The 27881-nt window shown below is 40.9% G+C and overlaps 1 protein-coding gene across 3 annotated transcripts in view; it reads right to left on the bottom strand.

Annotated features, from left to right (window-relative positions):
• Positions 1-27881, bottom strand: part of NRXN3 (neurexin 3) — a gene marked incomplete at both ends in the record, with an annotated part of 1004347 nt that overhangs the window by 691626 nt on the left and 284840 nt on the right. For all 3 annotated transcript variants that reach the window (XM_080619336.1, XM_080619338.1, XM_080619337.1), the window contains one exon: positions 1181-1384. In XM_080619336.1, coding sequence (XP_080475462.1) covers positions 1181-1384 — 204 coding nt within the window. The remainder of the gene's footprint in view (positions 1-1180; positions 1385-27881) is intronic.

The raw sequence follows: 27881 nt of genomic DNA, 5'->3' as shown, positions 1-27881 counted from the left end.
CCCTGTGTTAAACCATCAATGACACACCTCTTTCCAAGCATGTGTAGATCATAAATTAATTCTGTAGCCATGTCTTTTAGATGCCAGGCAGTAAGAGTTAACATTCCACCTCCAGGTTAGGTGATGATGTAACAGATGCGAGTGAGCATTAAAAGTGACCAGTGCCAATCTTGCACTTTCAAAGCCAAAAAGACATACAGCTGCTGTTTTTACAAACAAGCTAGGTCCAGAGGACAACTTCTGGACAACATATTGCCCAGGTGAGGATGAGGAACCCTAAAATCACCACTCAAGCTCATCTATGGTGCAACAAGACCTTGCACTGACTCTTCTTAGTTATATTCCAGGATTCACATGAAGCAACACATTGCTTCACTGAAAAGCGAAAGAGAGCTTCAACTTGTACTTACATTTTTTAAAAAGGCTATTTGTCACTCAGGCAAGAAAACACATTGTGGCTAATCTAAGAGCGTATTTACTCCCGATTTTTTTTTTTTATTGTTGTTATTGTTGGACTTGTTTCTAATTGTCTTTTTCATTATTTTCTAGGAAAGTGTAACTCTAAGGAGACAGAACGTAACCCTTTGGGATGGTGAGGGGGTGTGCACTTTTACTATTGTTGTCATTAGTTTAATAAAGACACAAATAAAAAAAAAACAACCAAGATTTTTAGCAGATGCTGAAACAAACAGCAGTTAGAAAATGGAAATAATTAGAAAATTAGTAAGATAGACCAAGTTGTATCAAACTCTGCCAAATTATGTAAAGGGCATGGGTTTCACAGGACTTTTGCTTGACACCATAACCATTTTGCTTCCCTCTCATATTTGGCTTTGACTGTTTTGAGTGATGATGGATGAATGAGGGATGTAACTGATCAAAAGATGGACCAAGCAGCATGTTTCACACAGAGCTCACCAGTCCCAGGCCAAGAAAGGAAACTTAAAAACTTACATACTTAAAAACCAACACTGTTAATAACAGAGAACTGACAGCAAATCTTCATGCAGCAATGCAGAAGAGACTTTCTCTCCGCAAGAGAATACATTATGAAGATCTCAGCAGTTATTTTAGAAATCCATCCAATCAAACCAACAAAAATTAAACAGAATTATAAAAAAACATTAATGACAAGCCCAAAATAATAGTGAAGGGGCAGTAGAAGGTTTTTGTACGATACCTAAATTGACCATAAGTTTGACACGGCCGCCATCCAGCTCCAAGCGCAGAGTGTCAGCAGAGTCTCGTGAGGTGGTTGCCATCAACAGCCCATAAGCACGCTGGGACATGAAACGGAAGGACACATCTTCTGCTTCCGTATGCATGACCATAGGCATGATGATCTTCATATACATGCTGCCATCATAGCTCAAGATAGACGCCTCTGCAAGGAATCAGCAAACATGCGAAAAATGAAAGGAAGTTACACCTCTGCAATCTTCACTCCTGAAACTCCATTAGGCAACCCTATGTGGCAAGTATGAGCAGCAAACAAAGACACTGTGGTCACCATAACTGGAGGCAGCAGTACCCATGGAGACACAATCACTGAGGACTGATGTGTTAGCACAGGGCCCTTTTGTGATAATGAGCTGGCAAAGTCTCCGTTTTTCACATCTTCCAGAATATCAATCTCTTCTATTAGTCCAGCCTTCCCTAGCACTACCTGTAATGACTACTTAAAATAATATCTACAGTGCTACTACTAGCACATTTAGTCTTGCCTCTGAAGACTCAGAGTTCCTATTTCCGGTACTTTTAAGAGCTGTTGCTGATTTAGAGAGGAATTCCATTCCATTACTAGCACTTCGAAGAATAAACAACAACTGTATGAAGCAAGTTTCCTAAGAGATCTTTTCTACATTAGGTTTCTGCTGTTTTGTGATTTTGTATTTTTCTCCTCCTTACTAGCAACTACTATTAGGAGAGCTCTCCTGACCCAATGGCACTGCAATGCAAATGAAGAAAGGAACAAACCAAATTCCACTGCAAGTTTAAGTGTCATTCAAACACAGGAAAAATCAGGAGATGGAGGCACAATGAAACCCAGGAGGTGGAAAATAAAAAGAAAAAAAAAACACCCAGCAAGGAAAGAAATAAAGAAATTGTATTTTTCTATCATCTCTGAGGATGTCAAAGAAAATGGTAAGTTGAGCTGTGGAAAGGAGTTGTAGTAATTAACATTCCCTATTTGTTCAGGGTCTTGCCTGCAGAAACTGATATTGTCCTCTAAGGGAGTAGAATTGAAGTCTTGTGATAGAACTGCAGCAACCACTACAGCATGATAATCATTGTTTTAGTGCAGGAATATGCTCTAAAACTTTTTATCCACAAATTTACAAATCTACATAAATATATTAATGCATGAATGAGAACATCCCTTTTCCCCACAGCCTAAATGTTAGACACTAGAGTAGGTAGATGGATGGGAAACTGAGGAAAAGCCATACATCCATGTTGGAAAGGACTCATGGCTGGCTCCACAATGGCCAGTAACAGAACTGCAGTGTGTAATAAATATGCAAATGAGGTGATAAATAAGGATATAAGCATCAAGCTGATAAAGTGTCAGAGAAGACCTGTATATGGTTACAAAACGTTTGGTGGGGATCACTGTGGTTGTGCTAGTGCAGCAACTCACTGCGCTAATAGTTGGTATGCAGCACCTCTCTGGTCATGGGACATACAAGCCTATTAAGAAAACTTTTCTGGAAGCGCTATTAAAGTAACATGGCTTTGAACAGCATCCCTGTTTTCTTAGCTGCACTCCCCACACACTGCCACGGTCTGTACACATAAAGCTCTCTACATGCAACACCCACTCAGCCATACACACACCTTCTGGGTACCAGCTGTCAGTGCTGCCCTGGGGACTCACATCTTCACTTAGCCAAGAAAGAGAGAAGGAAAGAAAGCTGCTTTTTCAAGGTGGGGGAATTGTTTCTTCTTTTCAAAGCGCAATTCTCTTCCCCCTCACGTCTGCACCTCCTACTTGTCACCCACAGCTGCAAGCTGGAACTAAATGTACTGTATATTATACCTACACTCAAAGGCAATGTGTGTGTACACACAAACCCTCCTTGCTCTCTTTCCACCATCTCTCTCTGTGGATTGTATTAGAAAATGCAGTCAAGCATGAAATGGCTCTTTTGATGGCTTCAGCTCAGATGTGCCTTGCATGAAACAGTTGCTTGCCCTAGCATTTGAAGAAGGGGGTCGGAAGATCAGGACTACAAGTGGGAACAGCTGACACAAGTGCCCAGCTCTGCTGCTTCCTTCTTCATAGCACCATACGTTAGATTCTTTGGAAACAGAAAATTTGGAATGTTTTTCTGCAGACATGAGGTGACAACAAACCAAAAGTGTTGTAACAATGAGTCTCTTCCCTTCAAAAAGAATTCATGTCCTTCATCTCCACTGATCCCACTGCCAGAAAATACTGTCCTTAAACAAGAAATCCCAACCGTTGTTATTATTATTATACTTATGTAATAATGACCTGAAGAACACCCATAACTGCTGAAGATAAAAGTCTAGACAGTGTTTAAACTGACATTCCACAGTAGCCTAAATCAGATATTACTGTCCCTTCTCTGAATAGTCTGTTACAAACAGGGGGCAATGAATAATTGTAACAATTAAGCAATTAAAATTTAATAGCCTGGAACAGTTGAAACAGCCTCTGCATAACCATAGAGGATAAAAAGTTTCTGTTCTTGTGTGTGCCCTATCCTGACCTGAGCTTGGCACAGCTCAGACCACTTATGCACTTGACATCTTTTTAAAACAAAGAGATTTCATTCTCACTTTGCAAATCTTCACCATCTGGAGTATCTGTGAGCTTTTTCAGCACATCTCCTTGTGAACAGACCATTCCCTGCAGCTATGACAACACTCCTTCAGAGGAGAGTATTGCCTAGTAGCAGTCATACAAATAAAATCTATCTCCTTGTCCAGACAGTCAGTGCCCAAAACTCAAGGAAGGCATGTAGCAGCTCAGCAACACAAACATCAGATCTGCTCAGGCCTGAATGTAACACGGCAACAACTAGGTGACCTCATCCTCCTAGGCACCTGTGCTAGTGACTTCTACCCAAATACAGGCATCCATTTGATTGTTATCAGCCATTTGCAGCAATGGGACTATAATCATTTTGTTTAGCACCATAAATACAGGCAGCAGGACAGTCACCCAAGTTTAAAATACGTGCACACTGCTTCCACCCTTCTACTTTTAGGCTAGCTATTTTGCTTGGATGTCTCAGACATGCATAGCAGCAATGAGCGAAACCATATTTCAAAGACGGACAGATGTGTACAGACAAAAAGAACGAGAGGGCATTCATTTGTGATCCCAAAGCCAGAAGGTTCATTGCCATTAGCTTGGAGTTGGGAAGAGGAAGAAACCAGGTGCTGATTCAAAACCACCCTGACATAAAGCCAAAGAACTGTGAAAATCAATATGTTATTAGGAGCAATTAGCTTCCAAGTCTTGTGCTCTGAGACCCTGCCAGCTTTAATTTTACACTTAGCATCCAAAACAGCAATTCACTGCTGCTTCCCCACAGGGCTCTGCATAAACCTCCTGGGGAGACAGCAACAGGCATATTCTTAAAATACAAACAGAAAAATATTCAAGACCTCTTCATGCTCTTTCTCTTGCCTTCTAAACCTCTCTCATGTATTAATCTCCATTTTTCACCCCTTTCCTTTCTTCTCCCTTTTTTTTTTTTTTCCTGTAGTCTCCTGTTCTTCCCTGTGGTCTCTTTCCCCTGCCTCCTAGACTACAATGTAGCTTTATTCCTGAAATTTCCAGAAAGATGACAATATAAAAAGTAGGAAAAAATATCCACCTTTCATAAAAAGTTTAGCTGAAGTCACCACCAGCAGCAGTACAGGGAGCAAAACATGCTCTAGCTGCATCCATAAGAGTCAGCTATGGCTACCCGCTCCCACTGAGCAGAGCTTCCAGAGACAAGTGCCACCAACTGGAAAGGCACAAGGCACCTGGAAAGCAGCAAGTGTGGAAAACAGGTTCAAAAACCACTAAGGAATACAGACCAAATGCTTCCATGAAAATATTTCTTGCCAGAATCCAAATACCTTTGAATAAAAAGTGCCAAAGCTTTGTATCCACAAACCAGAAAAAGCTTTCCTGTAGGCGTTCCACAGCACACCTCTTTCCCTTCCATATCCATTAGCAGGCACATGACTACAAATAAATACAGGCTTCATTTTCTGAAAACCAAAATTATACTTAAACAACAAAAAAAAACCAAACCAAACCAAACCAAAAAAACAAAACAAAACAAACAAACAAACAAAAAAAAAAAAAAAAAAACACAACAAAAAAAAAAAAAACCAAAAAAAAAAAAAAAAAAAAAAAAAAAAAAAACAACAAAAAACAGCCAAACCACCTGGGGAAAAGAAGAACAAAACACCCAACCAAAACTGAAAAAAGGGCCTAAGAAAAAAAAAAATCCTCATTCCTGTCCAAGTGGATTCCATACAGATGAGTTTCAACAACACAAGTCTCTCAAGTAATTTGGGGAGCCCAAATATAATCATTCAGACTGGAATCTGACTAAGACTCGGGAGATAATGCTCCTTTTTTCGCTGGCGGAAAGGCTGTGGGAACTTTGAGTGCTCTCAAGTGGTTACAACCTTGCACTTCACCCTGGCAGGACAGGAGCTGGGAGCTGTGGGGCTCCCTAGGCCAGGCCTATCCCACACCCCCAAGGAGGCGAGCACAACAGAGCTGCGGATGGTGGCCAGGTCCAACCAAGTGCCCAGGAAACATCACGGCGATGAGTCAAGTCCAGGGTCAGGGCAGGGCTGAGATGTGGCCCTGGCTGTGGGCAGGGTGGGGGAGCCCTGGGGACTGGGCAGGCATGTCATGCCCTAGGGGACGCTGGAGATGTGGAGCCAGCGGTACAATGCTCTGGCACTGCTCCTTGCTGACCCAGAAGAAAAGTCCATATTTATTTATGTGCTATGACACCTTTTCCTGCAAACCGAATCTTCCCTGGATGTCTCCCATCCAGGTGCCACTGGGTCTCACCGTACTTAGCCTGCCAAGTAGGAAAGAGTAACTTAAAAGGATGTAAATGTAATTTCCTAGTATTGAGAGGGACAACCACAGAGAACACAGAATCCTCTTTAAATACCCACTTATAAGTATGGAGTTATTAGTCTAGCAAAATACCCTGCAAATAATATCACTAATCAGCCACTGAAAGGTTTATAGTGCTAGCAAGGATAAAGCTATTCTGGTTGAAAGATTTCAGCCTGACAAGATGTCAATAGCATTATCATCAGTTGTTATGTACTGGAAACTCATGAAGATAAAACAGTTAAAATTCTGGACACATACAACCACAGAAATGTAAAGAACCTGATCTGGTTTAGCCAGTGCTCAATCTCCCTCACAAACTAAAGTATTTTTGCAACATCAATTCCAATTTTTATTTGCTTCAAATTAAAGTGATGCCTTTCTTCCTTATTCCCAGTGGGTATACAGCCGCTTTACAAAAGCACCTTTGTATTCTGAAACCCAGCACACAATTATCCCAGCTCCTTCACTCTGTTCTAGGCTAAGTAAACTCCTTCTGTTCACTTGTCCTAAATTACAGTTCATAAAACTCACTTCTTTTGCTCCTCACCTCTGGCTTCTCTCTGATTTGTATACTACTTAAATTCAAATGCTCCAATTTGAATAGTGTACATCAGTTAAGACCAAACAGGCACTAAAAGCAGCATAATTACATAAGACACCCTTATCAGTACAATGTGTACAAAATATTTCCAAATGAGCATCAAACGAGAGAGATAATAGAGCTAGCTTCAAGGCATTCATCAAATTTTCATGGATGCAAGAATACTGGTGGAGCAGTAATAATAATTGTCACTTATAAGGCCAGTGCTATAGACAAAAATCGCTAGCAGATGTTTACATAGGCCAGATGACATCCAGATGAATATTCTTCATCAAATACATTTTTTCAAAACCTTCAAAATTTATTTTGTAACATGATTTCAAACACTTCATTATTTTTAACATAGAGTTAAGTTGGAAAATAGCCCAGAACTGCAGGTTGGTTCATATCAAATAAGAAATTCCTGAAATGGAAACCACATCAATTTTTTTGCCTAGAAAGTCAAAACAGAATAAATATCCTACTCACTACTTCCTTTATCTATCTTATCCTATATATCCTATCCATCCTATCTTACATATTTCCTACCCATTTCCTTTGTGGTTTTTCCAAACACAAGCAGAAACACCAAATTACCGCATAAAAGATTACTGAGACAAAATAGAAGACATAGAAAAATCTAGGCAAAGGCAAACTAAGAACCCCATATAACAAATCTGTATGAAAGTGCAGGTTGCAGTGCAAGTATTATAATTTCTTTTCTCAAAAAAAACCCCAAAACAAAAAAGAACCCAAACCAGTTTGATTCATGAAGTTTCAACATTGAAATTACTTTGTTTATGGATGGAAGCAATTCTAATTTTTCTTCAGAATTACACAAATATTTATATTTTTTATATAATTTAATTTTTTTTTTTTCTGAATCCAAAATTAACATCTTGCTTTTCTAGGTTATGTAACACCAAAATCATGTAAACCAGTCCTGATAACTTTCAGTTCAAAGTGGGTGAAAGTTCAAGAAACTAGTTAAAACTGTGAAGCTTCCACCATTGTAAGGTAAAATCACACCAGATTTTTGATTATCTACAACAAAAGCTTCAATTGAGACCTTCTAAATTTTAAACTGACCTCGAGAAGGTGTATTAGGATCCAGGATCCCAAATCTTCCTCCACTAATAAACCTCATAAACCTTTGTACTCTGGACTATAGCTTTGTTTAACTTTTGTAATGAATGAACTTTTCAGCTCCCAAGAGGCTACCCTGCAAATAAGTATGTACTAGCTTTCATCAGCATCAGGCTTGGCATGTGCTTCCTCTCCTCCCATTGTCACCACAAGAGGATAAGTTACTTAAAGGGTGATGTCAGATAGATGGTTACAAATTAAAAAGGGTGGACGGAACCTTTAATTCACAATGAAAGATAAATGTTAGCTAATAAACTTGGCATCTCCTTTCCTTGGGCTGTAATCAGAAAGAACTGGGCTAGGGAGGAGCTGTAAGAGCACCGAGTAGCACAGTGGAAATATTTGCAGAGGAAACTGTAGCTTGTAAATGTTATTGCTAGCCCTGGGAGGTGACCAGTGAGGCTATATGCCGTACTGAAGCTTGGCAGAGACACAGAGGAACTAAGGAGCACGTGGGCTCTTCAAAATTACTCCAAATATCACTCTAACATTTACAGAGTTGTGTACAACTATTTGTGAAGAAATCTCTGGCAAGCCTGAGGGTAGAAGAATTGCTCCTCAAAGCCAAAGAGTGTAACGCGGAAGGCACGGGGAAATCTGCTACTAAAATGATAGTCAGAGTTTGCATTACATGGGTGATACAATTTAGAAAGCTATGTGACTTTTGTTTAGTTTGAACATCTCTGAGACCTCTTCATGGCAGCGTCAAGCTCCATGAAGCATCTGATCCCTGTCTTCTCAGTAGGTTCCCTAAGAAAGGGGGTTACAGCTAACATGGCATTTGGCTCCTCTCAGAGGTATAGAGTGAAAAAAAAAAAAGATGCAGCAGACACAATTTGCAGCAAGGAAAATTCCAGAAAACTGTAAGGAAGAAATTACACAGCGCGGGTACCACACACTGCAACAGAAATGCTGCAGAAACTCCACCCCTGGAGATTTTCAAAATTCAACTGGATAATGCCTTTAACAACTAATTCTGCTCTTAAAGGCCCCACTTGGAGCAGGCGGTTGGGACAGAGACTTCCAGAGATCCCTTTCAATCATGACTGTTCTATGACAAGTGCCAGAATGCACCAATTTAACTGGATATTGCACTATTTCACAGGCATCACCTTATATCTGCAAGTTCCGACTGATCTAAGATGGAAAAGATTCTGTCTTGTGAGTTATCACATTAATGGGAATGCGCTGCTTACAGCATGCTCTCAAGACTGCAGAAAGAGGATTCAAACCTTTGCTCTCATACAGACACTACGTATCCTTGGGCAAAATCTTTACCCCTGCTGAATCACCTCAAAACAATTACAGTTAGTAAACAAATATATTATGGCACTACTAAACACATATAAATGCTGTGCTTTCAGTCCTTTTCTTCCACAAGCCAGGATGCTCTCACTGAACTGGTATGCCACACACTGCCAACATCTCCTAGTGGCTGCTGACCCTCGGGTGAAAACTGAAAGGTTTCTAAGGGTGGCTTTCAGCAGTAAAATTTGTATTAGTTCCCCAAAATTCCAGGGGATGAGGGCTCTGCTACAAAATCCACAGATGTGGGAAAGCTACTTAAAAGGCAGTTATCACCAGCCGACCATCTCTGGAAAGCAAGGCTGTCATGTGAACTATGCTCATAACCTTGTGTTACGCAGAACAGCCTCCCCTCAGTTCTATTTTTTGAACACTGGAAAAAAAACCCCAGTAACTCATATTGCCTGTCAGATTGTCAATTGTCATATTGCCTCTTGGTTTAAGGAAGGTTCACAGCATGGACCAGATAACCCTCAATTTCCTTTTCTTCCTTTTTCTCATCTGACAACCCCAAACCCTGAATTATGTCAAGTCCTGGAAGAGGTGCTTTAATAGGACAGGGAGTAGAGAAAAAACATGGCTCTACAAACTGAAGGGTAACCTTGTCCACAAAAATCACAGGTAAACCACTGTAGCGATTTTAAAAAAGCAACCATTCTTCAACCCAGGAAACCTCTGATTTAGGAGGGGGGCAGAAGCGAGACACTGACACACTGAAAAGAAGTAGGCAGAGGAGCTGGTTAAGTATTTACAGCTAGTGTAAGGCAAGTGGCTTCATGGAAATGGGAATATCACAACACTCACATAGGCTTGCAAAAAGGTCATCCTTGGGGGCAGTCTGATACAACAGAGCAGGCAGCAATTAGGAAGGTAACACACAAGCTGTGGACAACTACAGGATAATATGTAACTTGGGGGTTCAGACTACAACTTCCAAACTTAAAAATCTAAGGTATACTCAGCTCAGTTTGTAATACTAGGAACAGGTGGAAGGTGCTTTCAGAGCCTTTTCTTCTACTGTAGAGCTGATGCTTTCCCTAAAAAACATTTGCAAAACCAGTAATCCCAGGGTAACATCTGCCTGAGAGCAGCAATCAGTGCAGCACAGGCCATGCAGAAATGATGACACTGATTTCCAGTCATCTCACAGGCTGTCTACTCCTAATGAAGTCATCAGCAGAGATGCGATGGCCAGGGTTAATTGCTACCACTGTCCAAGTATTGTAACTATGAAAAAGAGGAAAAGAGAAGCAGAAACTAGTAGTTGGCATGGGATGGCAGTTAATATTGCCAAGATCATGAAGGATGAAGCAAAAGATACATGTTCAAGCCTGTAAATCTCATTAGCTGATAAAAGAAATCAAGTCCTACTTTCAAATAATAGTTACTGTCTTTTGAAAACATGATTGTCCCGCAGACCAGATTCCACTATATGACTCTGGTACCTGTAAAGGAAGGTGTTCAGAAAAAAGGGAATTTCAGATAAGAAAGAAATAAAATAAAAAAAAAGAATTGCCATATGCATGAATAGTGCTTCTGTACTAATAATGACACAAATTACTCAGAATTTCCTTGTTTAGGCGATTAAAGGAATGCCCACCAGCTGCTCTTCTCTGACTCGAAACATGACCAAATGCAACTTCTCACAAAATCAGTATCTCTCGGTATGGACAGAGTTACCAATTCATAGCCCAAAACACTGCTTATCAATATGCAGAACCACAGTTAAGCTACCACAAGCCTATACCAAATGCTGAAGGCTGTGGTGCACAGACTAGCATTCAATGGATGAGTTTACATGCAACTGCAGCCAGCCCAACCTCCTTCCAAACCTCAAAGATTTATATTCATAGAATCATAGAACGGTTAGGACTGGAAAGGACCTTAAGATCATCTAGTTCCAACCCCCCTGCCATGGGCAGGGACACCTCACACTAAACCATGTCACCCAAGGCTCTGTCCAACCTGGCCTTGAACACTGCCAAGGATGGAGCATTTGTAATTTCCCTGGGCAACCCATTCCAGTGCCTCACCACCCTCTCAGTAAAGAATTTCTTCCTTAGATCCAATCTAAACTTCCTCTGTTTAAGTTTGAACCCATTACCCCTTGTCTTATCACTACAGTTCCTAATGAATAGTCCCTCTCCAGCATCCCTATAGGCCCCCTTCAGACACTGGAAGGCTGCTATGAGGTCTCCACGCAGCCTTCTCTTCTCCAGGCTGAACAGCCCCAACTTTCTCAGCCTATCTTCATACGGGAGGTGCTCCAGTCCCCTGATCATCCTCGTGGCCCTCCTCTGGACTTGTTCCAACAGTTCCATGTCCTTTTTACGTTGAGGACACCAGAACTGCACACAATACTCCAAGTGAGGTCTCAGGAGAACAGAGTAGAGAGACAAGATCACCTCCTTCAACCTGCTGGTCACGCTCCTTTTGATGCAGCTCTGCATACCGTTGGCTTTCTGGGCTGTGAGTGCACACTGAAGCTGGATCATGTTCATTTTCTCATCGACCAACACCCCCAAGTCCTTCTGTGCAGGGCTGCTCTGAATCTCTTCTCTGCACAACCTGTAGCCATGCCTGGGATTGCTCCCACCCAGGTGTAGGACCTTGTACTTATCATGGCTAAACTTCATAAGGTTGGCATCAGCCCACCTCACAAGCGTGTCAAGGTCCCTCTGGATGGCATTCCTTCCCTCAAGAGTTCCATTAATCCTTCCCTTCTTCTCTGAGCTCCAAAAGCCTTCAATGATCTTAATGGGAATTGTAAAAGATAATAAATGCTTTTTCTTGTGGAAGGTGTGAAGATTCAGTCAGTGTTGACAAATTCTGAGAGATCCTCCATTCAAAAGAACCGTCGATGTATAAATTATGATAGCAGTTGTGACCCTAAAACTTTCACATCTACCACTGCTGCCCATTTTATCCACTTCAGGGCGGCAGTGGTGAATACAATGAAGAGTATGATACTCCAAAAGCACCAGCCAGATGTCACAGTTCAGTAAAGCTGAATCTTCTTCAGCTGCTTCTATCAGTAGACTCACTGAGATAGCTCCTGAGGCTTGAGTCTACTCCCATACCAAACAAGACCAAATTTTGAAATCACCAGGTATCTTTGACTGAAAATGTCATTACTGTGCAGAAGACTTTCAAATCACCTTCTACAGTATCTACAACTTCTGCTGAAATGCTTGGATCTTTCCTGCTCCTAACTGAAACTGGAAAGTAGTCACAGTCACCTCATATCAAGACACTTGCATCCACTTACAGATAAAATGTGAGAATGTACTCACATCCTGTATTGCTCTTTTTATACTAGACATAATGGAAAACTCTGGGTTGAGGGTTTTGATGGTGAATAGTGTGCTATTTATCCTGCCTACAGCACTTCTGTCCACTGTAATAAAGTCCAGAGGGACATTTACTCTCCAGACTGCTAGCAGCAAACCAGATGTGATGTATTTTCTTACAATATTTCTGATCCATTACATCAAATTAAGCCAGATTAAATGCAGCCTGTCAGGGATAAGGGTTTCCTTAGACCTGTAAATTGACTCAAACATAAAATTCAGGGTCTGCTTATCAGTGACTGCACTTCCTGCATGACATCACTTTCCATACAACTTCTTCACTCAATGCTGGGCAGCATACCTGCAGAATTAACTGCCTGGGAAGGAACTTCACAACGAGTGGGCAGGTAATAAAAAGCATCATTTCACCATGGCACTGTCAGGTTCTCTAGTTTCCAAAAAAACTCTTTATGTGCTAAACCTGAAATTCTCATAGACTAATAGCAAGGAAGAACTGGTTCTGCACCCTTGTGCTATTCAGAACAGCAGCAAGGTACATACAGTCAATATCCCTGTTCCAAGAGTGGGGTGAAGAATTCAAACATCAACCACTCATTCCTAAACATGAGAGTTCAGAAATAGTTTAGACTGGGAAAAAATGGAGGTTTGTAGTCTCAACCTAAAGATAGGTTTTTCCACATCATAAAATTGCCATTTAGAATTGCCTGCGCTCTGAGGAAGTTCAGAACAGGGAGAAACAAAGTTACCTATCACAAGTATGACATGTTTGCTAACCTGGGTGGCAGACAGGAAGTTCAATCTCTGAGAATAGGTTCTGAAGTCCAATAAAAATTTAGGTGTTTGATAAAAAAAAATCAACAGCCACAGCTTTAATGCTCTGTGCAGTGGAAAAATGTTTTGCTTTCACCTAAAGTGTCTACTAGACCCTTAAGTGCAGGAGAGATGGAACTAGGAGTAAATTGCAAAAGACATCCCACTTGGCTGAGTGGGATTACAGGCAAAGTCAGGACAGTTAATCAGTATGTATTTGCTGAAAATTACCCACAATGGTAATTAGATGCACAATTCTCTTACAGCAATTAGCTCTTGTTGATACAAATATAAAATAGGTACCTAGCAAGAGTTAACTCTGTAACAAAAAGAAAGAAATGAATCAGAGCATAGAGAACATTCAAAGCTGGAAGCCAGGGTAAGTCTGGGGGATGCCCAGATGTTCAAATGTATGTTTGGAGGACTAGAGGATACATTCACATGTATTATTTGGCCAAACCTCTAAAGTGTATCAGAGAAAGAGAGATTATTAGAATGGAGCCCAACACAATTTAACGAAGCATGGTAAAAGCAGATGGGAGCGTGGCTATCAGATTAACTTTGTATAAAGGCTGTGGCAAATCCATCATGAGGTTTTCCAGGCTCTGAGACAGCCTGACAAGAGCTGGTCCTACCAGCAAATTGTGTTTACTTCAGAGATGAAAAGTTTTCTTTTCCCTCATTATACAAGCCTGAAAAAGGGTGGGGGGAGAGAGTCTGACATTTTCTTCTCTTTCAAATGGTGTTTCTCTAGAGTGATAAAAGCCCTTAATCGTTATCGATAAAAACTGGGGGAGGAGAGGGGAGAATGGACATTAATTACAACATCTGAAGGCATTCTTTTACTTTTTCAACAACTTTGTTGCTCCAGTGATATCTAACCCCTTCTCTTTGGCTTTGTGTAGCGTACTACTATTTCTAAACCCACAGGAAAGAGATGAGAAAGCTGCGCTACAACTCTGTAAAGGCACCCTTCAGCTGCTGGGAGCAGGGCTCAGGTAAAGAGGGGCAGATAGGAACAGCCTCACTTCCATGCCACTCACAACTGCTCACATTTCAAAGGAGTCACACAAATGAGCCCAGAAGATAACAAGCAGTGAAAGCTCTGCAATAAGGATGGAGAACAGGGAGGATGTCCACAGCTGAAGCATGCTAACAGAACCACATGGTATCAAGCCTTTGTGTCCCAGATGGCCTCGGCCCCTAATGCGGAAACCTTCCCACAAGAGATGTGAAGCTAAATCAAAGCAAATATAAAGAAACAGATCTTTTAGTCCAGAGCTCTCTATATTCTATAGAATCCTGTGAAATTTCAGAAATTATTTAGACAAAAATCATTTCCAAGCAACAGGAACTGTTTGAGCCTGAATGTAACATCTCCCTACTGGGATACCTTCAGTCTGAAATTAAGCAAATCACAAAAAATAATCTAAAACCAGCTAGCTGCATTTATGTCACCTGTCAGATTTCCCCCTTTACTGTTTGTGGCATCAGAATATGGCATTTCCTTCCTAAAAACCCTACAGAATACAAACTTTCTTCCATAATATCTCAGTCATTGTGGCTCAGCTTTGGTTTGGAGGTATTGTACTTTAGAGGAAGAACAGCTTTGAATTTTGTTCTATCCTTAGCTTCTCAGATGCAGTGGGAGTACTTTTAAACTGATCCTGAGCAAAATCCAACCTCTCACTTCTGAACCCTGAATTCACAAAATTATCTGCATGTAATGTTCACTGACAATTTCCTGGGGTATAACTTAAAGGATCAAACTAAGCTCTCCCAGGATGCAGTTACATTTTTTTATTTTGAAGCCTGGAATTGCAGCCTCTCTGTGCATTTTCATTTTTGTTTTTGTTTAATAAGGTCCTTATCATGTGATCTCTGAAACAGCACCTCAGGGCTGCAGTGATTTCAAAGCCTAACTTCCCTCAGTGTCAGCAGAATTTTTCAGAATTAAATATGTTTACAGATCCTAGCCCCAGCTCTTCAGGAAATTCAGTCATTTAACAAGATGACAACAAGAACATGGGCTTTGTGGCTGGAAAACACACTTAAACCAAGAAAGAAGAGCTACTGATTTCCCTCAGTCAGGAACGTGGGAGTGTGCACATTTCCTCTGGGAAAAAAATAAATAATAATAATAAAAAAAAAAAAGTAGAAAGTATTTAAACATTGAAGACAGTCCCCAGTAAACGATGAAAGTGACAGATTTACAGTTCTAACCTCCCACAGCATCACAGTTCATTTTTTTAACTACTAGATAACATTATTTATTTAAGAAGAAATATCGATTTCTCTGTTTCTAGGGTCCTGAAACAGCAAAAAGCTTGATTTTACCTATACAGTAACTCTGCTGCAATACTGCATTTCACAGAGGTGCCTATGATGTGGAAAACAGAGTTAAGTTTTCCTTAGTTTGGAAGGAGAAGAGGCAACTTCTCAGAATTAAGACATACACCGAGAAAATACAAGAGGAAGTTAAACTGCCACCTAATGGTGAAACTGTAGCTTTCAACATGCTTAGCAGCCAGCACACAAGGACACAAATGCTGCTTTGACCTGCATGTCTTGAATTCGGATTGACAATCACCTTCTTCAGCAACATTTAATCATATGCTGCTTTGTACAGCACTGACTGCTGCTGAAGCAAAAGTGTATGTTTAAAGTGACAAAACATATCTTCATCAGGGATGTGATTACTTTCTCAGACTGCCAGATTTGATTCCCAGTTTCATGCCACAGCTAGGAGACTGCAAAACAAAGACTACAATAAAGCCAAAGTTCAGTCTTGGATTTTTTGAGGACTGATAATGTCATCTTAACTTCTGATGAAAACTACCAGCATTGGAGTGTAAAAATGCTACTCAGTTAAAACAAATACATTACTCCACTGATAAGGATTTACTAGACATTTCAGCCACTCCAGAACCAAATGTTTCCTTTCAGTCGCCTATCATTTGCCTTATGATCTGGGGGTGAATGTCCCAAATCACTTTTCTTAGTGATTTTTCTTAGTGATTTTTTGTTAGTGATTTTCAAGTATGGGCAGAATTTTTTGCCTTATTATGCACCAAAATGAGAGGCATCTATTCCAAATAGGTCAGTATTTCCTTCTCCATTTTGCTGAAACAAAATTTAAGAGGACCTCTTTATTTTTAAGCCCCTAAAAATGTTGACCTATTATCTAAAGCAGAAGAACACAAATTAGGACTCTTGAGATCCATGCCACAAGTCACCTTGTCATTCTTCTTTACCAGATCTGAAAGCAGGAAAGAATTTAATTTACAACATATTTTATTTATATTTTATTATATTATTTAATCTACAACATATTTTTAGATCCTTGCTTAAGAAATCATTACAAAGCTAAAACAATATATTAAAAGGAGGTGGCAAATAGAAACACAGAACAAAATCTACTCCTGTATTGAGAATATTATGCATCAGGCATAGACATATTTGGAATCTACTTCTGACAGGTCATCAGAGTCTAACTCTACACTATCACTAGAGACAGCTCAATTTACTCCCATTTTTCATGGGAAAAAGGGCCAGCAAAAGCTGTCAGACTGATGTGATGAAACAGGAGTACCTAGGATCCATATAGAAAGAATGCTTCCTTCATATAACACTTAACTAACTTGTTATTATCTTAAAGTAAGAGTCATTCAAGAGTTTAAAAAGTCTTCTCTTAATACATGAGCCATCAGTCCCAGTATCTCTGGAGAAAAGGGATGGTAAGCTCTTCACCCGCAGAAGCAGACATGCAGCCTCTCCTGCACAAAGAGTGAGCCACTTCTCTTCATTTTCAATATAAAGTAATTCATAGGCTCCTACACTGGGCTCAGTCATGATCCTGAGAGTTGCAGTACAGTATCTGTATGGTACAGCATGTTCTGCTTTCTCCTAAGAGCTCCTGGGGGTCTGTGAGGGTACAACGGGAGCCCTAAGGGATGGAAAAGCTGTGTGAATTTAGCTGTATTAAGGAAACAGTACACTTCAGTATATTTTTCAAGTCTATCTGAAGATAAAAACAGCTTAAAGCTTTTATCCAAAGGGACTGCCTGCAGGAATTGAACAAGTCAAGTGAGCTATAGCTCCCAGGTGAGCAGAGCACGCAATGGGGATGCAGAGGCCATGGGCCCCAGGGGCTGGTGCACTTGCTCACTTTGGGGGCACAGTGAAGGGCAGGTGGCAGTGCTGCCTGAGGCCATCAGATGGCAAAGGAGACTTCAGCTGAGTCCTCACTTCTTCCACTAGTGCTGAGAAGTATTTGTTATGTGTTTTTTTCAAGGGACAGCAGTGTGGCTGCTCCAGGAGTGGAAGAGAATGCAGACACACAGACAATCACAGTTGCTTTTATGTACAGTGTCACTGCCACCAGCTCTCACTTCACTTGCTGGGCAAGGTCCCAAGTATCCATTCATGCCTGCACGAGTTCTGGATCAGCAAGCACTGTTTCAAAAGAACCTTTTCCTAATTTACACCTGGAAAGGAACAGAAACAGCTCTACACCACAAAGAACATGTTTTCTAAAATAAGCAGCTGACATACTCCGACCAAACTGGGAAAAGGACAGGTGTCCTAAAATAGAATGACTTTCCTGTCCCTGATTCCCATTATTTGAAGTCCTCAGCACAATTTGAAAGCATTAAGATGCCCTCAGGAATGCCTTTTGAACTGGCCTACGTTCACAGCAGAAACTGACAGAAACAGGAGCCAGTTCATCCAGTGTCACACTGCAAAGCCAAGGTGGTGCATGGACACAATCCACTGCCCTGAACTATTGTTCCATCACCACTGGGTTGCTGTTCTCCCCTTTCTGGATGATCCAAGAGCTACCCACCACCTGGTTGCCACACTCTTCATCAGACAGGCCATGAAAACTTCTCAGAATATCGAACTAATAAAAATCATGAAAAGGACAGTAATTCCTTTGGAAAACGGAAAATAATCTACAAGCCTAAAAATAATGTAAATCTGTAAGGGAAAGAAGACAATTCTTGACATCACTTGAAACATAGATGTTAAGACTCTATAGATACAACACCTGTTTCTCTTTCAAATACTTCAGATAAAGAGAGACTCAAAAGGGAAAGAATTGAGGCACAAGACAGTTTTTTAAGATTTCAATTAGCCTTTTATTTGGACTAGGATTTATTTACTGCAGAGTTAAGCATCTCTCATAGTTACAGATTCTCTATTTATATCTGCTAACTGTGCAAATTTCCTGGTTCCCTGATTCCAGACCAGCTGCTGGGCACAGCTGTGCTCCAGCAAAGGCACCAAACCAGCAGGATTGCTGCAGGACTGTCATACTTCCCTAATTTCATCCTCACGTAGAAGAGGAAATCACAGTGCTTTTCTCACTCACTCCTGACACAGCTCAACAGTACACCACCAATCTAATTAAAAAAGTGATAGATGTCCAATCCGAGAAGCTCCCAAGTTTCTACAGCTTTTAAACATGTCACTAGCACTTCCTCCACAAGGTACAAGGTTACCAACACAAAGAATACAGGAATCAAGGCGTATAGTCACTTTCAAAACCCTTGGTCTGAGCAAAAGATATCCCATGAGCAATTAAACATGTGGAGAGATCAAGACAAGCAATTTGGAGTCTGGCAACAAGGGAGTTTCTGTTTAATAGAAAGAAGAGGATGTAAAAGCAGATCAGCTAGGCAGAGCACCAAACTGCCTCATCAACATACTGCAGCTGTATGACCACATATTAGCATCTATTTGGCATCTAAATCTTCAAGCAGGTTTTTGAATGTGAATTTCATATTTATGTGGGCACTGAGCTCAAGGCTGCAGCAAGATCAAGGCTTCACAGAGGAGAGGGGACTAGCACATTCCCTTAGTTGGCATGCACAACTGGCTACTGGAATCCTGTCCTAACTTCCCACCAGTCACTGGCACTCTGCTGGCTGTCATGAACATCATCCTTATTTAATAGCTTCTTCACACTGTAGGCACATAACTTATTTCTGAGGATTTTATTCTAAAAGCTGATGGGCTCCTAAGCACTATACAGGGCAACCCTGAGGTTTATCAGAATTTACTGCTTTTATGCATCAGAACCTAAATGATTTGCCAAAGGTCAAACAAACTACATGACTGAGCAGAACTAAATGCAACTAAATGACAGACTACACTTTTGTTGTTGTTTTGAGGTTTCATGCTGGTGAGCAATGTTGGGTATGACAGCCTGGCAGTCAGAAACACCTGCCACAAAGGAGAAGACTTAACACTACACTTACTTGCTTCTGCTCAAACACAGGCTAGAGAATGAGCCTTCCACTAAGCCCTCCTTTACCATCAACCTGGAAAGATCTTGGATACATGCTACACTTCCACATGTTTCTCTTTCTCAGTGGATACCTCTTCTAATTGAGATTTGAGTTTAGGATTTGAAGTTTTTGGCAACAGCTTTTTCCTACAGTGTATTTGACAATACCTTCCTCAATGGCATTTCTTGCTCATTTGATACCGTAATGCATGCTACATAATATCATTTGTAATTTGCCTAAACATGGAGTTTATGCCACAATTCTTTAGCTCTAGTAAAGAAGCTAGAGGTTTCAAAATGCTGCTATTTTTACACAATAAACTATTCTACACTTCCTAATTCAGCATAAGTTATTATAATACGTAATTACAATATGAATTAAATAAAATATAATTTGAGAATCAGTGTCTTGCATACCTTATAAATTTATTCATGTTATCACTAATTGGGCAAACATATCCAGTCATTAGCCAGATTTAGAAAGAAAAATAAGTCTTTTGAAGTTGGAAGGCATTTCCAGATTTTCATTATTCTGAGGCATACATTTCACAGATCCATACAAGCTAGAAACAGAAAAGGTGGCCAAATCATGCAGTTCCCTTCCCTTCTTTCTCTCTTACACAGTGTATTTCATTAAAGCATATAGCAGCCTGACCATACTCTGCTGTTTCATCATAATTTCCAGTGTCTAACTGATGAGATTTCTATCCCTTCTCAAGGAATCCTGCCATAGCAAAACAATGCAAAAATAAACACAGCTCACTGTTGGGATGCTGTCTATGGTATTCACCATTTTCCTTTCTTAATTTAATCCAATATTCCAGTTAGCGCCCTGTGAACTTCCTTAAATAATTCACCTTCCTTGGAAAGGCATCACAGTTGATTCATCATTTCACCGTATGTCATTTTACCAGGCGATATGTACTAAACTTTTCTAATCTTTCTCCATAACACCTTCCCCTTCAGCCTCCTGATTATATTTCAACTTTTTTTTTTTTTGCCAATTTCCTTCATATTGTTGGATTTCAGTCTAAGCTGCTTGACAGCACTCTCTTCACTGTTCTTATTCATCTTTTTAATAACAAATAGCCATGAAAGCTATTTTTTACACTCACATTTTTGAATACAGATTTCTACACAAGTGACCAGGAATACTTCTTACTAGCATGGCTGTAGCAGAGTATCCAATGTCACTTCATTAGTACACAATTTAACTGGTGAGGAGTTGATATTCAGGCTTATTATCTTGGCAAAGGTCAATGGGTAAAACTATTTAAGGCTCCCTTCTTGTGTGCTCTGTAAATCTCATATCACTACCGAGTTAAATACATTCAAGCCAATCGCTGACACACCATACAAAATCTCATAATTTGTTTAGTGCTTCATAAAGGGCAATGAATAATTTTACCTTTTCAATGCCAAAAAAACTAGAAAGTTTTTTCCCCTTGAGTGGCTCAAATTCTATGGCATTTGATCTACAAAATGCTGCTTGTATACCTCAAAAAAAAAATCCAGCACTGTGTCTCAGCAACCACACAAGGACTGCATTAGCATTGCAAGTAGAGAGAAGTACCACAAGACACAAAGTCATTGCTATTTTAAAAGAAAATCTCTGACCTTTAAGGATTTTCAATAAGCATTGTGAGTCTAGACAATGTTGTTCTTTTAAGGATATAAACTCAAATTATTAATACACAAAATCAAAAGCTGCTCACATTTCTGTACTGATGAAAAATAAAATACTATGTGTCAACTAGAGCCAACAGGAAAACGAGTTAGATAACACAAAAAATAATATAAATCACTAGGTCAAGTTTTCTACCTGTTCTCAGGGCAGGATGTCCCATTTAAGCTCAAGAAAACTATGGAACAGAAGGTCAAAGAGTAATAAAAATTAACATTTTGCTGGTCTTCAACTTCTCTCATCCTGCAATCTGAAGCTATTTATGATTCATTAATTTTTCACCTTGCAACCCTTCCATGACTTAGGTAAGTCTCAAGTATCTGAGGTATTTGCAGCTGGGGGAAATAAAGCACAGAAAAAATGAACTTGTCTGTAGTGATATAAGCCAGAACAAGAATCCCAAGGCATGTCTATACTGTATACTTTAATGAAGCTCTGAATTAGTGATGTCCCATATATGTCAAGGCTTGTTTTGCGAGAAGCCCCGATCAAATTCATTCATTAGCCCAGCAATGATGCTGAATTTATATGACACATGCCCACGTTCACACAGTTTACCTGCAGCTGGCTGTCACTGGAGCAGTCAGCGGATAGTCTCGCAGGGCAAACAGGACTGCACACACTTGTAGCACAGGGTGCTCCGTGCCTAATTTCCAACAGCACTTGTTGTGCCTTTACCCCTGGTCCAGGGGAAATCACTGTGTCTTTTAGCTCTCACTGTCAGATAATGTTTCCTTAATGTTCATTTGTTCCTTAAGTTAAGGCTTGTACAACTTCAGTTTTGTCTTATAAACATATCTTTGCTAACTTCCTCCATGTATTAGTTAATTGGAGTTCCCTGGATTCTGGCCAGACACACAGGGAAGGACAGTTGGTGAGTGCAATGCTGGATAAGAGAGAGGCTGACCTGTGGGAGCTGTACGATAATCAGTTTTTCATTACTGCATGGCTGAAAGGCCAAAGTGATTCATCAGTGCTCCTCCAAGTGGGAAACCAAGAGCAGGAGAAGATGAAGGAGCTCAGGTTCTGATATGGATTATCTCTATCCTATCACAGGATATAAAGTATTTATATCTAGGAGCTGCTAATCAAATATCCCAGGACTAGATCACCATGTCTGTAGAGATCTGCAAGTATTATTTTAGAGATATCAGATAGGCATTTTCAAGGTGGAAAAAGTAGCTTAGTGGCCTAAGAGTCTAATGACTAAATTATCTGATATCTTAGATTCAGACATTTAAATCCCAGTAACGTAAATGCAACCCCCTCAGCACGGGTCTGTGGCTAATTACTTTTGTAATCCTGAATCTTACTGTAGGTACCTTAATTGCGCTGTATCACAGTATCCCAATGCAAAAAATTATATTAATATCTTTTGAAAATATTCCCTATATATGCAAAAATGGCACTTGTATCATTGGATTATCATTTTGCACCTTTATAAACAGTTTAATGTGGGTTTATTTAGCTTATTCTGATAGCCCAAAGACAGGTAGAGAGGTCAGCAACTTACTCGCTTTCTCCCAGCCATGACCTTGCCTACCCCTTGTAAGTTTTAAGCCTCCCCCTTGTGTTATCTATATACAAGGATACAAAAATCCACCGAAGCCCCCATCTCTGGTGTCTGCAGATGCAGCAGAGCCTCACATCACTATGGCAAGGAATAGCCTAAAATCCATTGTCAGTGTGCAAATATGGTCTCATCAGTGTCAGATGGGTTACAGTTCATTGCCTTAACACTTCTGCCTCACCTCAGTACTGAACATACCTCCAGCCCCAAACACAAACAAGACTAATGCCAGGACCCCCTAATCTCCCTTCCTTTTTTCTGCCTTGAAGCCCTCCTAGGTAGCCTTCACCAAGGAGTTACTCAAAAGTGCAACTCAGAAGCAATGCAGAAGCAGGAAAAAACAATACACAGCCACCTGCAGGCACTCAAGAAAACGTGTTACAGCTTTTGTCACACACAATCTCTTCTCCACCTACCAGGACACTCTCTTTCAATGGGAGAAGAAAGCTAAGGGTATCACACTGTTTTAATAGGATTTTGTCGATCAACTCTTTGACAGAGCATATTGATCAAGTAGATACAGGCCAATACTCCTCCCTAATCTGAGCAACAGGGTGTCTGGGAAAAACAACAACTCTCAGCAGAAGGCAAATGGAAGTTGTTCCAAAGCTGCTGCTCCTGGAAGACCTACTTGGCACAGACTAGGGTATGAACTGTAGGCAACACACACACACAGAGGTAAGCGACCAGCCTTCTAACTTTTATGTCTTCCCTCTCAAACAAAAAAAAACACACCCAAAACCAAACCACAACAACAAAAACGAACCAACCAACAAAACATGTAAAACAGAAGAGATGGGCTCAGCAAACAGTCACCAGCCAGCAGGAAAAGACAAAAGGAAAGAGAAATCACAGCAGTGTAAATCAGCCTGGGGAGAAACAGCTAAATGAGGATGCTGATTGCTAATCTACATCCTGTCACTCTGACTTTATAAGCAGGTTAGCTCAAGAGGCCATGTAAGCAAAAGCAGCCCCATAAAAGCACTGTCTTTCTCACTCTCATCTGTATTCACAGTGGACCAGGTTTTCACTTCATGGCTGCAATGTTCTTGTTTCTTCTGCAAGTCCATTAGCACTGTGCACGTTGCACAGTCAATACCAATTCCAGCCTACACTTTTCTGCCTTTTGTATTTCGACACAACTCCTTCTGTCTGGCTGGATTCATTACTCTTCGACATGGCTATTTGTGGTGTTTCTTCATGTTCTGATTTTTATTTTTTTTAAAGCAGGCCAAGTGCCTTTGGCTTTAAACAAAAAATAAAAAGATGAAGCAAATCCAAAGTGAGGCATTTAAAAAACAGCATGATAAATCATCTCTTTCATCTTTTTCTTTTTGCCTAATTGCTTTATCCGAAAAGGTTGCAGGCTATAAAATCAAAAAGACACCAGCCTTTTGTTTGACAAAGCTCTATTCATTTCTTCCCTCATCCCCTTGTCCCATATCCCAAGAAATGTTCCAGGACATTGCTTGCTCTTCTGCACCAGACAGAAAAGTGAAATTTGATTGGACTGGAAGGTGAGGTGGCAGAAGGAACCCAGGAGGCTTAGGTGAATGGCATACAAGCATTTGAACAGGAAACAGAGCTGCAGTGTTGCCTCAGTGAAAAAGAGGGTGACAGACTGGGACAGAAGCAAATCTCCACCCCCTTCACCAAGGTGGCTAATGGCAGCTCCTTCACACCACAGCGGTGCTCCCAGCATCAGACTGAGAGTGGTGAGAAGTGAACTGCCAACTATTACCTATGCCTTACATTATCCATACCCTAAGGTGATGTCGTGGTTTAAACCCAGCCAGGCAGCTCGTTCACTCACTCCTCCCCTTCCTTCCCCCACTCCCGAAGAGATGGGAAGGAGAATTGAAAGAATGTAACTCCCACAGGTTGAGATAAGAACAGTTTAGTAACTAAGGTATAACACAAGCCACTACTGCTACTACCAATAATAATAATGATAAAGGAAATAACAAGGGAAGAGAATACACCACCTCACCACCTGCCGACTGATACCTCGCCCCCACTCAGCAGTGAACTAGCCCTTCCGGGTAACTCCCAGTTTACCTCCTGAGCATGACGTGCTGTGGTATGGAATACCTCTTTGGCTAGTTTGGGTCAGGTGTCCTGTCTCTACTTCCTCCTGGCTTCCCTTCCTCCCTGGCAGAGCATGAGGCTCAGAAAGTCCTTGGTCAGAGTAAACATTACTGAGCAGTAACTAAAAACATCAGTGTTATCAGCACTGTTCCCAGGACGAAAGTCAAAAACACAGCGCTGTACCAGCTACTAAGAAGGAGAAAAAATGACTGCTACTGCTGAACCCAGGACAGGTGACCATCCCTGTGTTCAAGAAGAAAAGCTGGAATTATTAAATACACAGCTTTGAGGCAAGCACCTTGGCTGCAGTGCTAAGTCATCTTCCAGTAACACTTGACAGGGAGGGAGAGGCTAAAATTCTGTGCTGGTCGGTCCTCCAAGAGGACAGAACAGTCTTTTGCCAATCGGTTGTTCAGAGGGAAATAATGTCCTAAGGTGGCAGATGACACAAACTCCATTTTGTTCTGCTCAGCTCAACCCCTCCTTCTTGCTCTGCTGCCACGGCTGGGTGCACTAAGCTGCCTCATGGCTCTTTCTCTCTTCAGCAGTCACATAAGCAACAGAGCTACAGAAGAAAAGTTCCTCATTTCCCCACGCTATTTAGCAGCTCTGTCAAAGACTGGGCAGGTCAGGAAAACTGACCTTCTAATCTCTAATGGAAATACTGCTCTTAGAGATGAATAAGGTACATAAAGAATAGCTACTCTGTGTATATTTCTCATTCTGAGCACAAGCTTAGGATTCCAGAGCTGTCGATCTAACATGCTTTTCAGCTGGGGGCTGAATTGCCATTTTGCATTTTTGCTCATTTAATAAAAGGCAGTGAATAAAAACTCACTATTTAAAATACCGTATTTTTCTTTTCTTGGCAGTTTGAAATGTGGCCTGTAGTCAGGCTTAAAAGTCTGATTCCACACAACTCCAGCTGAATCCTAAAATCCTAAACTCTGGTGCTTTGATACAACTTCCAACAGTAATCCACCCCAATCTGCCCTGTCCTTCTGCTCCCTTTAGCAGTATCACAGCATGAAGGATTGCAGTTCTTTCTTGTTCAGAAATGGAAAAATGCTAAACTTGTCAGAAGAACACAAGATCTGGATGGTAGAAAACCCCTACCCAAAGGGCTCAGACTGACCACAAGAGGACCAGTGTCAAACGCTTCACACAAGTCCAGGTAGATGAGGTCAGTTGCTCTTCCCTTATCCACCAATGCCATAACCCCATTGCAGAAGGCCACCAAATTGGTCAGGCATGATTTGCTCTTAGTGAAGTCACGTTGGCTGTCATCAACATGAGGTGTTGGCAATTACCTCATCATTTTCCATGTGCCTTAGCACAGGTTCCAGGAGGATCTGCTCCATAATCTTACCTTGCACAGAGGTGAGACTGACTGGCCTGTAGTTCCCCAGGACTTCCTTTTATTCCATTTTAAAGCTGGAGATACGTTTTTCCTTTTCCAGAAGTGGGAATTTCACCAGACTGCCATGATTTCTTCTCAAATATGATGGACAGTGGCTTAGCCACTTAATCCGGCAGTTCCTTCAAGACTGTGGATGCACCATCATCATTATTGTAAGGTGGCTTTTCTTGTACATCCTCCCTGCATCTGAGCCCCTTCAGTGGGATAACTTTTGCATTAATATAATGGATATTCCCTGAGATTTATGTTTTACCCAGCCACCTACTCCCCACCTATAATTATCACAAAGCAGGAAGTCACTCTGAAACTCATACCAAGATTTGACTTATCAGCATACAGTTTCCCTCTTTTGCGCTTTATCTCCCAGTTTCAACCTCCTTTTTCTTGATTACACAGAAAAGAAATGAGGATGCTGGTAAGGAAGCAAATAAAGGTAATGAAAATAATCTTTCCCTTATGCATTCTCAGACCTTTTAGCAGAGGGAGAATAGTTTCCTTCTAAAGAGCAGTATCTTGGATTCTGGTACCTAGTGGCACAGGATTCACCAGATGCACCCTGTGAGCTGTTCTAGGGGCTAACTGTGTGTAAGAGAAGGCAGAGAAACCAAGCAGATTGGGATAAGCCAATATGCACCACCAAGTGGGACCTTTGTGTGCTTATGGTGATGGCACTTCTTTTGCATATCTTTTCCATATCACATAATAGACTCTTCCAATCAATCAAAGTGTCCAAGGGACTGCCTATCTCCATATGGAAAGAGAGTCAATTAAGGAAGCATCATGAATACCAAGTCTTTCCTCTCTCTCTGAGATGAACAGAGAAGGAGAAATGAGACAGAAAAGGCACTGTGCCAGTGCCTGCCTTTCAGCTTGATGGCTTTGACTGGGCAAAGCAGAGAGATAGAGAAAGCTAATTTCACAGATAACATCTGCAAGGTCTATATAGTAATTTTAAATATTGGAAATAATTTTTCATGACAAATTAATCTAATTCATCCTGGCTACTTCCATCAAGATATCACCATTAGTTGTAGGGACAGTTGGCAGTCTTGGCAGAAACAGTCTGGTCTGATTCAAGGGTATGGAAAGGAATGGGAGTACGAAGCCACAGGGACTGAGATGAGCCACTGCACAGTAAGATACCATGTAGTCTGAAGTGACTCTTGCACCCAGTGTAACCAGTTCATCTCTAGACACCTGACATACCACAACAGACATGGGGCATTCTCAAAGTAAGCAGGCACATTCTGGATCATACATGTAACATGCCATTATATGTCTTGCTGGGAGCTCCTGGGAAAACTAGGATGAAAAGGTGAAACAGTATTTCCTTCCTTCATGGTGATGGTTCCGCTTCAGATGATCCAAGGTTTAGTAAATTCTACCTTCCCCTGATAGTACGATTCAGGCAGAACTGACCTGCTGTGAGATGTCCTTTAATCTGAGAGTTATCATCTGAGTAGCGTTGTGCCTTGACTTATAGGTAAGTTGTATTTTGTAGCTTGCATTAAGAAGCCATTGTTCTGAGCTACCATTTATAAACCAGCAGATTAAAAAAAT

The sequence above is a fragment of the Psittacula echo genome (assembly GCF_963264785.1).
Source record: "Psittacula echo genome assembly, chromosome: 5".
NCBI lineage: Eukaryota > Metazoa > Chordata > Aves > Psittaciformes > Psittacidae > Psittacula > Psittacula echo.
This window is presented reverse-complemented; position numbering and strand designations above follow the sequence as displayed.